General features: G+C 35.1%; 3 protein-coding genes and 1 long non-coding RNA gene across 4 annotated transcripts in view; 2 read left to right on the forward strand and 2 right to left on the reverse strand.

The window, feature by feature from the left end:
- LOC100265120 (uncharacterized) overlaps window positions 1–792 on the reverse strand; it is a 30,070-nt gene extending 29,278 nt beyond the window's left edge. Inside the window, exons 1-3 of the mRNA XM_010662112.3 lie at window positions 460–792; window positions 277–372; window positions 24–199 (exon numbers count right to left, since the gene is read on the reverse strand). Coding sequence (XP_010660414.1) covers window positions 24–199; window positions 277–372; window positions 460–672 — 485 coding nt within the window. The 5' untranslated portion in view covers window positions 673–792. The remainder of the gene's footprint in view (window positions 1–23; window positions 200–276; window positions 373–459) is intronic.
- A 6,370-nt stretch (window positions 793–7,162) lies between these two features.
- On the forward strand, window positions 7,163–8,871 carry LOC100242834 (RING-H2 finger protein ATL79). The gene is made up of 2 exons (XM_002277494.3): window positions 7,163–7,440; window positions 8,071–8,871. The coding sequence occupies exon 2, from the start codon at window positions 8,103–8,105 to the stop codon at window positions 8,664–8,666; it is 564 nt and encodes a 187-aa protein (XP_002277530.1). The 5' UTR covers window positions 7,163–7,440; window positions 8,071–8,102; the 3' UTR covers window positions 8,667–8,871.
- A 2,011-nt stretch (window positions 8,872–10,882) lies between these two features.
- LOC109124087 (uncharacterized) lies at window positions 10,883–12,448 on the reverse strand. The gene is made up of 2 exons (XR_002031991.2): window positions 12,314–12,448; window positions 10,883–11,289 (listed from the first exon to the last, which is right to left on the reverse strand). It is a non-coding gene; the product is annotated as an uncharacterized LOC109124087 (long non-coding RNA).
- A 289-nt stretch (window positions 12,449–12,737) lies between these two features.
- On the forward strand, window positions 12,738–16,377 carry LOC100253102 (uncharacterized). Its single transcript, XM_002277425.4, has 2 exons — window positions 12,738–13,087; window positions 15,856–16,377. Exons 1-2 carry the CDS (start codon window positions 12,881–12,883, stop codon window positions 16,072–16,074), a joined length of 426 nt encoding a protein of 141 aa, XP_002277461.1. The 5' UTR covers window positions 12,738–12,880; the 3' UTR covers window positions 16,075–16,377.
- Window positions 16,378–16,506: the final 129 nt, after the last annotated feature.

Genomic DNA, 16,506 nt, shown 5'->3' on the forward strand with positions numbered 1-16,506 from the left:
GTAAACAAGGTGAATGAACAAACCTTACAGTCTCTACACATTCCATTACAGCTTTGATTCTAGCAGCATTCTCTGAGAAAACCCTTTTACTACCAGCTTTGCCAAGAAAAGATTCCACCATGGTTCCAAAAGTGTCGAGCATAAGAGCCCAAGAAGGCGAATTTATTTCAAGGGAAACACGCTGACAGACATCATGGATCTGCAACAAACAAAACAGTCAGGAAAAACACTTGCGTTGAAGAAAAAAAAAATAGGTGCAGAAAAACAAAGAAATACCAAGTGACACATGCTTATGAAGGTAAGGCTCGTATCGTCACCGGCATCGGAACAAGTCGGAACCAATTCCATCAGAAACATGATATCCGAAACAATCTGAAACCAATCATAAAATGTCAAGAAATGTCAAGAAAATTGGAAAAGTTTATGCATGTGGCATTGGGTGAATTGGGAAAAGAATACCTCGTGAGGAGGAAGGTCGGGGGCAGCGGCAATCAAGGATTGAGAATTGGAGAATAGGAGATGTTGGAGGAGATTCAGGACCGCGGAGGGAGGTGGAGATGCTAGGGTTTCGTCCCTGAGTGTCAAAAACGCAGTCCTCCATGACCTAACTGCTGATGATGATAACGAAGACGCTGAAGACAATGATGACATTCTAGCTACTTCAAACTTCATCCATGTGAAACCATCTCCATCCCCACTTCACTTGATTTCTTCTTCCACTTTTCAAACACTCTTTCTTCTTCGTCCGCACGGTTCAGAAAGACCCGCCCTCGGCTCTGCTCTGCGTACCAAAGTGGGCTTTGTCCGCTTCTTTAATTGGGCCTCATTGGTCGGTGCGAACTTTTGGGTCGGCCCAGTGATAGTTGGCCCATTTCTGTTGTGGTTCATTAAACATGAGGTAGCTGCTTGCATAAAAACTGAGTCTGTTAAATAAAATTTAATACTTAAGTTGATTTTAACTTAAATTATATTTAAGTTATTAATTTAAAAGTTATTAATTAATTTTTAATTTAAGTATTAAAATTAATTTAAAATTTATTTTAAATCATTAAATTGATATATTTATCCTCATAAATTATAATTAGGGTAAAAAAAGTTCAATATTAATGGAGTTCGTAGAGTAAAAAAAAATTATGAAGATAATTATTATAAAATGAAGATCAAAAAGTAAAATAAAAATATAAACTTAAGAATAAGTTAATTATTTTTACTTATTACTTAAAATTGTTTTTTACTTTAAATCTACTATTAAGTAATTTTATAAAACATATTTAATTTATTTAATAACTTAAATTAAATTATTAAATCAATTTAAGTTATTAAATTAGTTTATCAAACACCCGCAATGTTACAACTTGTCAAATACTTCATGACTTAATAAGTTATTAAGTTATTAAGTCACTTTAAATTAAATTATTATAGGTTTCTTCACACTCATTTTACTTAGTTTAAAATGCATAAATTTATAACTAATTTTAATTATATTTAATTTTCTTTTAAAAAAAATTATGGTGAAACCAAACATGAAGAAATCATTTTTCTCAACATCTTTTTTTCTTTCTATAGTACTTTCTGGGAACCAAATATAGTCGAAAAATATCAAAGAATGAAACAAAAATTTATTTTTTTGTATTTGGTTGTCATATGAAAAATGCGAAAAGAAAAGAAAAAAATCAAATATGATTCAAACTGATTAGAAATTTATGCATTTTTAAATTAATTTATCTTTATATCAATGAGTTAAGAACTTAAGATAAGTGAAATGGATTTAAAATAGAAAATAAAAATAATTTATTGACTTTATTTTATTTTATTTTCACTTTTTATTTTCTTTTATTTTTTCTTTTTATTTTATTTTCCTTACATTTTTCCCTTTAATTTTTGGGATCCAAACATAACCTAGGTAAAGGTGAAAGGAATTAAGTCTTATCATCTTTCAATTTCCTTTTAAAAATTTTCAGAGAAAGAAAACAAAAAAAAAAAAAAAAATGAATTTAAAGTCAATAAACTATTTTTATTAAATATTTTTTTACACTCAATCCACTTATTTTCTTATAGATTAAATAAATTTAAAATATTTATATTTATAATTAATTTTAATTATATTTAATTTTCTTTCATATTTTCAATAATGAAATAAAATATAAAAAACCATTTTTTTAGTTTTTTTTTTATGAAATTTGTAAAAGCCAAACTTAATTTATGAAATTCAAATAAACTTTAACACATTTTTCCAAATTTTCAAATTTCACCATCTCAATTAATTGGCAATAATTAGAGGACCATTTCTTCACAAAAGCAGAATGGCAGCCCACGCGAGCATGTGTGTAATAATGTGAGATATTAAATATTTATTTGGAACTGTTTTTTAAAAATATAATTTTTAATAAACTAATTTATTTTAAAAATATTATTTTTCAATAAATATTTTTAACTATTTTAAAAATAATATTCTGATTGTATACTAAAATACTAAAAAAAGATTAACCTATTTCCGTAAGGGTAGTATGTACTCAAAAGTTTAAAAAAAATATTTTCTATATTTTTAATTATTATTAAAATATCTTTTAAAATAATTAAAAAATATAAAATTTGCCCTTTTCTTAACAAATTTTTAAAAACTGTTCTTTCAAAATTGTTAAAAACCTGTTTTATGTTTCTAATAATAATAAATAAATAAATAAATAAATAAAAATAATCTTAGAATGACAGAATTCACACAACTAAAAGAGGAAGGACTTTGAGAGTCATTAATGCATCCAAAGAGGAAATTATAACCCATAATTTTATTTTTGAAAACAGTTTTGTGTTTTTTAGAGTAAAATAACAAGAAAATATGTTTGATAACAAAAAAAAAAAAAAGTGTTTACATATAACATCTTTGAGTTGTTTTCATAAAATACCTTTTGGTTATTTTTAATTGTTTTTATTTATTTTTTATAAAAATATTATATAAATATGAAAAATAATTAAAATTAAAATACTACAAATAAAAATTAATTTTAAAATATATTTGAAAACGTAAGAAATAAGTTGAAAATATTAAAGGTTTTCAAATAAACATTTATTTTACAAAATATTAGAAAATGGTTTTTAAAAATTATTTTTAAAAACTGTTTTTCAAAATCATTTTTACAAATTGTTTTTCAAAATGATTCTTAGCCTAATTTGAATTATAAAGCTATGACACAATCAAACCTGAATGAACAAAATGTTGAATTGAATTATACCCTCGTTGGGGGTTATTATTCATTTTTGTAATTACTATTTATTTTCCAATTATTTTTTAATTAAGAATTAAGAGATGGAAATAAACTAATAATATAGAATAATAATAGTAGGAATATTATCCGTGTCTCATTTCATAATTATCCCTAACTCTTAATGTTTAGCATGACCACTCGATGAAATGTCAAATGTGGAGGGAAATGGGGTAAATAGCCAATGCTATTAGAAGGTTCCTTTTTAGCTAATAGGTACCTAATTGGTATTCTTGTAATTGGTTTAATAGACATTTTCTTTTATGGTTTGTATTCTAGATTGACTCATTCTTAGGATTTTTTATAATATTAGGATTGTTTTAAAAAATAATTCCTAAATTAGCGTAGTAAAAAAAATAATTTCAGATCTACCGTAATTTTGTCCAGATAAGAAAGAGAAAATAAATTGTAAGTGAAAAATCATATCTTCAAAAGACGATTTATGAACTTTTAAAAAAATTATAAAAAAAAATCGTCTTTCCAAGACATGATTTTTAAAATTTCATTTTTTATATGAGAAATCATCTTTTTCAGAAACGATTTTCACATAAGAAATAAATCTAAAGTGAAAAATCGTCTCTTGAAGAGACGATTTAAAAAAAATTAAGTTAGAAATTGTATCTTAAAGAGATGATTTCCACAAAAAAAAAAAAAAAAATATATATATATATATATATATATATATATATATATGAGAAATTCTCACTTAAAAAGAATAAAAAAACCAAGTGGGAAATCATCTCACGATTTCCACACAAAGTAAGCAATTCTTAAAAAATCCAAGTGGGTAGCACAAAAGTGAGAAATTCTCACTTAAAAAAAAAAAAAAAACAAAAACAAAACCTTAAAAAATCCATTTTTTTCATTATTTATTCTATTTATACAATAATACAATTATTATAAATATATATTATAAAATTAATTAAATTTAATTACTAAATTTAATATATAAATAATATACTAAATAATTATTTAATAAATTAATAATAATTTTTAAAAAATCAATTTTCCACATAATTGATAATAGTTCTTTTTTTAATTCCAAAGTAAGAGAAAAAAATAATAGATTATTTATCTTATATTAAATTTAGTATGTTATTTATATATTAAATTTAGTAAATAAAATTTATTAATTTTATAATATATATTTATAATAATTGTGTTATTGTATAAATAGAATAAAGAATGAAAAAGTGAATTTTTGAAGCATTTTTTTTTTAAAGTGAGAATTTCTCACTTTTAAAAGTGGTGTGGAAATTGTCTCTTGAAGAGGCCATTTCCCACCTGGGCTTTTTTTATTTATTTTTTATTATTATTATTATTTTATTTTAAGTGAAAATTTATCGCTTTTGTGTGAAATCGTCTCTTAAAGAGATGATTTCCCACTTAGGTTTTTTTTTTTTTTTTCCAATTTAAGTGAGAATTTCTCACACATATATTTTCTTTGTGGAAATTGCCTCTTTAAGATATGATTTCTCACTTGGTTTTATTTTATTTTGAAATCGTCTCTTGAAGAGACGATTTCTCACTTCTTAAATTTTTAACTTCAAAAGACGATTATCTCGATTTCAATGAAATTTTAGAAATCGTATCTTCAAAAGACGATTTATTTTTATAATTTTTAAAAAAATTCATAAATCATCTTTTGAAGAGACGAATTTTCACTTACAATTTATTTTCTCTTTTTTATATGGATAAAACTACGGTAGATTTGAAATTATTTTTCCACTACGATAATTTATAAATTATTTTTTAAAATAGTCGTACTCTAATAAAAAATCCCTCATTCCTATAGTACTCATATGAATTGAGTTGTCGACGGGGAAAGCCTAAGAACTCTATAGGACACACCCTTTCTTTGGCCAAGTTTGTCCGAGGCAAGGGGCAAGGTGCCGTTGACATGGTCTAGTTTTCGATCGTTTAGTCTTATGTCCAAGTAGCAAGTTGCACTGAATTGCTTAAACCATAGTCAAGAGCTTGGTGTCACACCCCTGATTATCTCACTTAATTTTTCACGAGTGCGCGGTGTTAAGAACCCTTTATTAGCCAACCTTCCCTTCCCAGTGTTTAGAAGAACATAATAGAATACAGAAATAACAAAGCAACAGGGACACATGAGGTTACGGGAATCCTTTCCCAACTTGTATTAATCACTCTTACAAGACAAAATTGCTTCCTGAACCAGAGTACAATGCTCTCACCCAAGGCATACGAGAAGGAACCCTTTCCCCAAACTCTCTCTCTCTGTTTCAAGGCCGTAAGAGCCCTTTTCAAATGACTCGAGTTGCAGTTACAAATTTGAATTTCCTAATTCAAATCTTGGAGCCAACTTTGGTGGTCATGCAACTGGCCAGAACCGCCCTCAACTGCTCTGCATAACCACCCACCACCCAGATAGTGGCCTGCACATGCCACCCACTTGCACTAGCCATCATCCCTCAGCCAACTACAGGTCAAATGACTGCATGACTTGGTCACTGGTTGTTTGAGCTAGCTGCCACTAGCTAGCTGCACTGCCAATCTCCTTAGGTCTTGCTCGCCAAGCTGCTGGAGAGTCCCCCTAACAAGCCGACTCCTTCCTCGTAAGGTGCCTCTTGTGACCGGGTGCCCATCAGCATGTCTTTGATCAAGGCCCTCTGAGTTAGGCAGCGTGCACCACCCATCTGATCAAGCGTCTGGTGCATCAGTGTGCCTTCCTCACACTGATGTATGAGCCCGTGCCATGTCTAGGTGCCCATGGCTTGGGCTTGTTACTTGCTTCCCGACAACGAGCCATGACATTGTGCCCATGGCCAATCCTTCTTGGTGCACAGGCCATTGCGCCCTTGTGCTGTGTGTAGGCATCTTAGTGCGAGTCAGCTATTGGAGACATCAGACCATGGCATTGCGCCCATGGTTTCATCAGCTAGCTCACCGCACAAGGCTTAGGCGCCCTCGTGCCTGCGCGGGGAAGGGGTAGGCCGCACCAGGCCCCGTGCCGTTGCGGCCACGGGGTGCACACTACACATGTCGTGGAGCCCATGTGTGTGTGCTCGAGTTGCGTCATGTGTCTTAGGCACGCCCAAGGCCGTGCCATGGTGCCCCCTTGGTGCGGTCAAGGCTTCTCTTGGTGGTTCCCTCCTTTGAGTCACCCCCCCCCCCCCCCCCCCTTAAAATGCAATACGGGCCGTTTTCATTGTTTCTTGAGGAGACATCAATATGTTTGAGGATGCATAATGGAATATAATTTTAATTATAAATTAAAATTCCAAGTCCCTCAACCTTCATCTGCACCACCTAAGTTAGGTGTGTGCGCGCGATGCCCATCTGATGCGCACGTGGTGCATGTCTGACTATCCCACAGTGCGCGTCTGGCTCGCCCGTGGTGCACGTCTGGCTCACCCACGGTCTCCTCACATGGCTCCCAGAGTTTGAACCATCAAACCTCCAAGATTTCCCTGCTTTCATCCTAGGCTTTCATGAATGCAAGGCCTACCCATGAGACTTATTCCTCCATGGTTAAGTCAAGGGTCTAAGGGGCTGACACTTGGCCTCTACTTGCAATGAACGGTTGCTTGTCCATGAAACAAACTCAAGTTGGCTCCAGGATTCATCATCATGAGTGATTTAGAACCAAGGGGGCAGCGGCCGAGGCAGGGTGCAATTAGGGAGGCCTATCTACTCCATACATGGTATTTATAATGACGAGGACCGTAATCAACCATATTCTAGTAGCACACCAAGGCATTCATTATCCGCATGGCCTCGAGGGCCCACCTTTCTGTCGACGTAGGTTTGTCATCCATTCATGCCCCCATGCTACTGTGCAGTGCCCTGGTACGCAGGCAATTGGATTCTTAAAGCCATCATCCACACTCCTGCCAAACCCTGTTGATGCTTTATTAACTAACGTGGGCCTCACTATTCTCTCTCTGGAACGCCTCTCTACCACAAAAAAATACAACCGAGGTGTTTCAAATATTATTTGACAAAAGGATAAGATGGGGTTCAGGAAGTGTCTACATCTTTCTGAAATCCTTGAGGCCTCTCCTCCCTTCTAATACCAACAAAACAAACCCAACATCATTTCTGTTGTTCTTCGTAGGTTCACCTGTTGAAGTTCTGGACAGACCCCGACCCCGACCACGACCCCGACCACGACCCCTCATCCTTCGTCTTGAATCCAATCGAATTCTAACAGGTTTTTACTTGATATGGCTAGATTATGCCCCAATTAAGACAACTGCTTTTTAGCACACACAAATTAAAGGGCAATTGTCCTGTGTCTTGGTCTTAAAACAACTCCATGCTACGAACGAGGCTCATAAATGCAGGATTGCCTTTTCCCTTGGTAAGGGGCTATCGTCTGTGTATTTCATAATCACACTACCTATTGACTACTTCTCTGTCCTTTCCCCTTCCAGCATTCCTTGTTACATTTGTATTACTTATCAACTGCATTTCGCCTCTTTTTTTGGGCGACTCTCTTGAGCATACATCAAGTACATTAATGACAATTTTGTTTGATGTGCCTGTGGGGCTCATCTCCTTGTTTGAATGGATAGAACACATGTGACTCTGAAAGGGAGTATATCTGTGAACAATTCACATAGAATTGGTTAGGTAGCACTAGTCGTGAGTTAAAACTTAAAACCACCGTGTTGCAGAGAATCATGTAAATCTTCAAGCCCACGTAAGCATCTTTCGCTGCTTAATTTTGTGTTGCATATATATAGGCATTCCAAACTTCATTCCATTCCACTCAGTATCTTCTCTCCGCGAGCTAAGAAAACTGAGTGTCATTTTTCTCTTACATATCAACCTATTGCAGATAGTATAGCAGAAATCACACAAGAGAAAATCATGCTAAAAGCAGTATTAGACGCAGAAGAAGAATATCCTGTCCGAGTCTCACCTCCACAATTCTCGACACCTGCAAGATGTGAAAGTAGTTCCCATGACTGCAGGTGGCAACCCTATGCCAACGCAAAAGATTTTGAAGCTAATGCTGCTATGATCCTCATTATCCTCTTCTGCGCACTCATCTCTGCTCTTATTCTCAATGCTGTCATCCGCTGCTTCCTAAGTAGCCGCCGCTCATCTCGCCCGCCCCCCAGCCTTCCTGAGGTCCAACTGGACTCCAGCTCCATGGCAGCTGCAGACAAACAAGTGGCCCCTCCCACTCTGGTGTTTTCATCAGGGATGAAGCTGGCAGGAGCAGAGGCTGAGTGTGCTATTTGCTTGTCCGAGTTCGTGGAGGGAGAGGGAATCCGGGTGATGGGGCAGTGCAAGCATGGTTTCCACGTCCAGTGCATCCAAGAGTGGTTATCTTCCCACTCCTCATGTCCCACTTGCAGAGGTAGTTGTCTTCCCACTTCAGCCCATCTTCCAACCAAAGCCACCGGAAACGAACCCTTGGAAGTGTGAACATTTTACAAGCAATTTTCTTCTGTTTCTTACTGTAATTGATCTATTTTATGCATCATTACTAGGATTGCCATTACCGATTATGTCCATTAATAGGGTATTCTAGGATTGGAACTCTTCTCTCTGTAAAATAGTGGACCACTGCAGTCGCAGATTCCAGAGCAGTCTACCTGACGCATCAGAAAGCGGAGTTGAAATTTACAAACTAGAAAGGCTTAAGGTAAGTAAACTAGATAATATAATTTCAGAAAAGAACAATTAACCCCACCAGCTACCTCTCACCTAAATCAAATGAGAGATTTCAGGTAGAAAGCATCTGTCTGAAAATAGTACGAGAGCAACTTCTGGCTAGGCCTTATTCATCACGCAAGCTATTCTTCTGTTGAGTTTTGCTTGATGCAATTAAGGGTGTGAATCAACCCTTTTATCTCATGCTTCCAAGTCTCTGTTCACCACTCACACCTTAAGTTGTCATTCCCAAACTGCCTGTGCAATTACCAACTCATTTCCTCGTGACCCCTGCAATTCACCAATTTCAAGTAAACATTTGGGATTTCTCTGCAGTGTTCATAGCTGGATAACTCAGCCCGTGGATGCTTGATTCGTGTGCCTTTTTAATGTCTGGCAAAATTTCACCATATTGCAACCCCAGGCCAACACCACCCCTGTTTTCTCGCAGACCCCCACCCAAAAGTCTCTCTATCACCCAACTCCCTATGCATCAAATTGCATCAAAGGTTGACACCATGTAATTCTGGTAAGGTCATTTGACGTAAACTGAACTCAATTATCTTTCCAAATAACTCACCAATAACCTTGCTAGTCCAAAATACAAATGTTCTATCCTATGCAGGTAGGTCGCAAGGTCCACACCTAAAAATTGCTATATAATTGCTTTGACAGGAAAAGTAACACAATTTTGTTAGCATTCCGCATTCAACAAGAGAACAAGGACAAAAGACAAGACAAGCTAACAGAGGCAACTGAGCAATTTCATGGGAATGATACAATATAACAGTAGGGAGGATAAACAATATATACATATATATATATATATATATATATATATATATATTCTATATGCACTTTTTAAAACAATTATAGAGGTAAGAGGGGAACAGAAATAAGCCACAATAACTACCAAAGTAGACAGGCCATAACGCAATCAGAGACCATAAGGTGCCAAAAACAAAAAAGAAAAGCAAAGCAAGCACAAAAAAATCACTGGTCTAGAACTGGTGAACAAGGGATGACCCTGATTCATCATACTCTTCCTTTGATATCCACATCTGCATCCAATGCACATACCAAACACCGGATTCCCAAATGAAAATCAGAGCACCAAATGAAAAAAAAATGAAAGAAGGAACAGAAAGTGGGTTCTTGTACCATGCAAATCTAAAAGCTAAAACTAAAAATGATGCGGGATTTAGAAGCTTCTGGTATTGAAGACCATTATAAAATTCTGCTCCTACCCTTTGTAATAAAATCTTTCTTGTTTTTCTCCATATAGCCTTTTTCCACTGGAGCATTAACAGATTTCATGTTTTTATGAAGAATTTTTTATAAGACTAATATTCTGATTAACTCTTTAAACTTGTGTGAAAAAAACAAAAGAAGAAACATTATAACAAAAATTACCATTATCTACTAAACGTGCTGAGTGAATCCAATAGAGAACCTCCAAACCAAACACAGTGTTCTCTTTGGAGGTGCTGCCACCTTGGTCTTCATTCTACTTGCCACCAAAGCTGTGATCTCCTTGATCTTTCAGTGATCTATGCCTGGCGACATGTAGACCCACCACTGATCACAGTGTCACTATACGGGCCCTTCCTGATGTCGACATCCCACTTCATAATTGAGTTCTAGGTGGTCTCGTGAATTCCAGATGGTCAAGCAATCAGTATTGGTGCCAAACGTTTCTGCTGCTCTGAATGGAAGCATCTGGAATTCATCACATAAAAAAAAATTCTCTAAGGGCTCTGCCTCCTTCAATCCCACGAGCTGACTGCACAATTCGATACTCAATGGCATCTCAAGAGAAGTACAACAAAACTGATTCAAACTTCAAAATCTAACATGCACTCCCAAATTGCATCCAACAAGGTCAAGCTGGAGGATCACATGCATGACAGACTACATTATCAGAAGCCAGCACAATACATAAGAAAATGCATCTTAAAAAAGTAATAGTAATCTTTCAAACACATAAATGCTTCAATTTTGCTTTCCCATAACAGACTCATCAATAGTAAAGAAAATTCAAATCAATTGACTACGTCACAAATATTTATATTTCTGCCTGTGATATGGCCACTGGCATAGTGAAAGAGTACCCCTTGGATGGCAACATACATGGTAGGCACAATTAAAGGTTGCAAACATAATTTGTGTCATCTTCACTTCAGGAGTCACACCAAGCTCATTGTAGAAAGGATGGTATCAGATCCTTCTCATATTATCCAAATTGCCAGTAACCCATACTGATAACAAATTCAATATGAGAATGCCTCTCTTGGACTGGGTGTTATCACCAATATTCACCACAAAACAGCATGCCTAGGCCAGCCAACATTACTGTGGAAGAGAACCCATGAGCATCATCTCCAGCAAATCCATCCTGTTTAGGGGAACCAGATGGCTAACTTCAAAAAAATTTAAATGGGATTTCTTAGACACTATCTCAGATATCAACCACTCTTATCTTGCCATTCCATTTCCATTATCACAACCTAGAGGCTGAACTGAATACCCTCAGTATCTGCCATACTCTATATGGACCCTATACTGGAAATAGATTGACCAAACCAATTTAAATAAAAACATGAGGGATACTACTGGATTGATGAAGAAATGAGTACATTTAGATCCTATAAACTGGAAATAAAACAGTAGCTCAAGGGAAACAGAGTTTTGGTACAATACATGTACAAAACAAAACGGAAAAATAACTTTGACTAACAAAACCTCAAGTGTGGAACACAATCACAATTTTTTGGGAAAATTTTATTCTATTCTAAAAGACTTTAGGATGACCTTATTGAACAGATCTGTGCCGAATATGAATGAGTCCAAACTGGTAGGCAGAGCCACATAAACAGAAGCTGGAAGACATTGGTTCAACTTTGGGCATTCAATGCCAAACTAGAATATTCTTTTAAGTTATTTCTCTTAATTCAAAGTGATGCTTATGCTCTGTGGTTTTACAAGCCACAGAAAACAGTTGTGTCTTGGTCTCTGTGTCATGAGAAGCATTCCCCACAAGGTGTTTGTGCTTCTTATGACAGTCGCACAGACCCAGAAGCAAATCACCCTAGTTTATGGAGAGAACAATGAGATGGCGAGCTAAGAAAATAAGCCCCATTTAAGGGATTTAAATTTCTAAAAGCCCATTTAGAGTTTATCTCAGAATTCCGAAAAAATAATATGATACAGTGACAAACAAATCTGCAAGCAGTAGGCATATGAATGAGTGAATTGACAAGTAAATAACACCTCATGACAAAACATGTATGAATATGGAATGCAATAACCTTCCTTTGAAAATTTGAGAGATTTGATTTAAAGCCTGGCTTTACAATCAAGCTGCAATAGAAATGAATGGCAACTAATGGAATAAAAAGATTGAAGCACCAGAAGCTGACCACAAGAAGGGGAAACTTAGCATCAAGGTGACTTGATTTTGATGAAAAATGCAGAACCAGAAGGCACAGTGAATATGGTTTTGTTCCTTTTTCCCACCACAGTGAATTGGATTTTGGAAATCCTTTTTCTTGTCTGGCTTGTTGTTTTGGGATGAAAACACTTTATATACTTCAAAACATTTCCTATTGTTTTGAGAAATGAAATTCCATTAAAAATTAAATATAAAAAATAATTTTTTAGATTTACTTTTTATAAAGATTAATATATACTGAGGCATAATACAAAATTATTTTTAAATTTTAAATTATTTTTAAAAAAGAATTAAATTAAATTTTATAAAAAATTTGTGAAATATTTTTTTTAAAATGAGAAAATGGTTGAGACAAGTCCAATGGCAACTTCTATAATGCTAAAAATAAAAATGGAAAATGTAATTCACGTGCGTGACACGTGATGCCCGTCTGGGAACTGGGAAGGGGTTTAGGGAGCGATGTGTTTGCAAAACGTTCGTTAAAAGTCCAAACCCCTATTTCCAAATTCCGATCAACTGCGGAGGAAGCAGAGAGATGTGGTTCGGTGGTGGCGGCGGTGGTGGTAGGGGAGTTGCGGCTGGTTTATTTGTGAGGTATTTCTCTCGGAAATGCGCCGTGAACGTGAGGAAAATCAATCCAAAGGTTCCTTATCAAGAGGCTTCATCCATAGCTCAATCACTCTACCAAGTTATCAAGCAAAACGGCGCTCTCTCCATCTCCAACACTTGGATCCAGGCCAAGGTTTTTGCAATCTCTTTCTCATCAATGAATCCCTCTCTCTATGCTCACTCACTGACGCTATACTCTCATCCATGGCCTCAAAATTGAAGAGCCTGTTGAAATTTTTTGAAAACCTAGATTAACTTCTTATAATACAAGTCAGTGGATTTGTGTTTCTGTCGCATCTCTCACACATAAACTCTTATGTATTGCTTGATTGTGTTTCTGCTATATGCCTTGAAGATATTCCATATGATGTTGCTCTCTAGATGCCTATCAGTATGTGCGCGTTTTGCCCCTTATACACAGCGTATTATACGTGTTACTCCTACATTCTATTTACAGTGTTTTGATGTGGATTCCTGTTGTTCGAGTTCCCCGGAAAAAAGATGTGCACCGAGAAAATTGTATGGGCACTTCTATTTGATAATAATGTGACCATTCCTTATCACATTGTTGTGGATCCTCCATCAAGACTGGGAAAATTTAACCACTTTGTGTGAGGGCAGGAGTGCCTTCTTTCTTCTGATGGGCAAGTTTGTCATGTGTGATTTATATGCACCAACTTGAGCAGGAATGCACCAACTTGAGGGGGAATCTTGAGAGGATTATAATAAACATATGAAAGTGCATTGGGAGTTTACAATCATAAGAAACTCCTTTATTTCATCACAATGTATTATATTATCTGAATGGTTCACATTGATTGTAAATGTTTTGACATGCTTTTTAAGTATTCATATTGCTTTACTAAGGCTATGTGTAGTTCCCATAAATTTTGAGGGAAAATGCAAGAGAAACAAATAGAGAGGAAAAGTTGAATGAAAGAAAAAATGAAGGAAAATAAAAAATAGATTTACATTATGATTGGTTCTAGGAAAATACTAAGGAGAGATAAGGAAATGTTAAGGAAAATAATTTTCTTGTGTTTAGTTTTAATATGGAAAATACGAAAAAAAAATCAAATATAATTAAAATTCGTTAGAAGCATATGTATACATTTTTAAATTACTTAATCTTTATATAGAAGAATTAAAATAAGTGAAATGAGTTTGGACTAATATAAAACACTAATTTATTAACTTTTAAATAATTTTTTTTTCCTAGTAAAACCAAACATAAGAAAATTACATTCCTTAACATTTTTTTCTTTCTTTCGTACTTTCTTGGAACCAAACATAATGTAAGTCTTCTTTTGGTTGGAAATTTTGTTGTGTTGTGTAGTTGTGTTGGCCATTATCTTGGTATTTATTCAATACCTTAGATGGTAGGAGCATATGCTTATTTATGAATGCTGTATCTAACTGCTCTTTACTTGCTATCAAATGCCAAATATAGCTTCACCATTATACCTTTTCAATCAAGCTCAAACCATCATTATCTAGATATAAGCTTTTTAATGTTAATGGGTCTAATATAATCAATTAACCACAAGAATTTAGTAGTTTTATCATTTTGTACTTGCCATAGCACATGCCCCTGCCGGTATCCAGTAAAACACTCAATTCATCTGTTGTATCAAAGTAAAAGAGTTTTAGAGTAAGTTTCTTTTGTTTCTCATCATTGGGACACCATCCTAGGTTCTAAGTTTATTGTTTCTTACCTATAAAAAATAAATAAATAAATAAATTTGAGCAATAAGACAGGAAAATGAAGGAAAAAAAAAAACGAAAAAGTAATGAAGCCAGCAGCATCATATTGGTTTTTGTATGTGCCCCTGCTTCAGTATTTTGTTTATTATCTTTGCATCTTTATGTGCAACATCTATTCAGACGCATCAGTTTTTCATGTTAGTGCAACCCTACGAAAAGAGTTGTATTTATACTTGTCTGAACTTTTCATGGTCCCGATTCTCATGCATTATCCACCTTATGGCTTCTGTTGCATGAGGGACTCAGTTTTATATTCTGATCAGCCTTATAGATCCTTGTTTGCATTAAAAACTCGGGTTAAGGGTGTTGATGAGATGCATTAAAAGGCCAACCTGTATGGACGGATCAATATAGTGGAAAGCAGAGATCTGCTTCAACAGAAATAGGCATAATTCAAAAATTTACTTGTATGGAAATATTGTGATCTGCATATCAGAGTATTGTGAATCTGTTGGATGGCAGTGCTTTTCTAATTGGATGCAATCCCTTAGCCTCAACAATTTGTGTAGTGAACACAGGGCTCATCTTGCTACTTATGTACAAAGATTGGCCTCCAGAATAATAACCCGTAGCACAGTGTATTTATTTGACCTAGGTTGGGGGTTTTTTGAATCCTTTTTATAAAATAAGAAATGTCGAGATTTTATTAAAAGGAGAGGAAAGAGAAAACAGCGTAGAAGGAAATCTTTGACTTGGAAACATAAAAAAGCACAACCACCAGAACCACACCTGAACCAATGAAAAGAAAAGCTACAAAACAGAGGAAGAGGAAGGAAGTAAAATAGATGGGGAGTTGAGTCACATGGTTTAGGATGTTTTCCAAACTACCATACAAAAGTCTGGTTTTGGCCGTATATTCTGAATATTGATGAAGATGCATGCACCCATGAATCCTGTAAGTGTGCGTGCATGTGTGATGTTTGATGTATGTGTGTGTGTATATATTGGATATCCAGATTACCAATTTAAATAATTGCAATTGGTTTTTGCTATTGTGGGAGGGCTATTGTTTTCTATTGATAAGCTTTCTGAACCAAAAAATGAACAAAATAAAAAATAGAGAAGGATAGGTACATCAACTTTTTTGTTTGTACAAATTTTATGTTTATGATCTGATTTCACTTTTTTTCGTTTTAGGAAGCTGGTATTAGTGGATTGAACAGCAAAACACACATGAAGATAATGCTCAAATGGATGAGGGGAAGGAAGATGCTGAAGCTGTTCTGCAACCATGTTGGTTCCAGCAAGAAATTTCTGCACTGTACTCTACCTGAAGACCCTGAAGTAGCCCAATTAAGGAGCTCCCTAGAACACAAACCGCAGACTAAGAAACGTTCCACGAAGAGGAAAAAGTGAATTAGATAAAATGCCTGTATTTTGCACCTCGACCAGATCAGGAAATGATGTCATGGTCAACTGGCCCATTCTAATGTTTATTACGATCCAGACTGGCTAAGTGCTCCATTTTGCAGCATGCATCCTTATCAATTTCTCCATTGTTTTATTGCACCAAAACTATTTGCATGGTGTGTTTAGTGACTTTTAGGCGGCGCCACCTTCCCTTTCCCCACTTTTTTGGTGAGAAATCTTAGATACCTCCTGACATGTGATGTTCTGCACTGGTTTCTGGAAGGTTTGATATATAGACATTTTCAAGTATTAGCCGTGTGTCACTTGTAATCATGCCGTGCATATGGCATATATTTGCAGGTTTGAAGCATCCTTGAGGTGTTCCCCTAGATTTCCTGCTGCGAGGTGTTTTGGCCATAGTTTGGAAGCATCCTTGAG

Source organism: Vitis vinifera, chromosome 2 (assembly GCF_030704535.1).
Source record: "Vitis vinifera cultivar Pinot Noir 40024 chromosome 2, ASM3070453v1".
Classification (NCBI taxonomy): Eukaryota; Viridiplantae; Streptophyta; class Magnoliopsida; order Vitales; family Vitaceae; genus Vitis; species Vitis vinifera.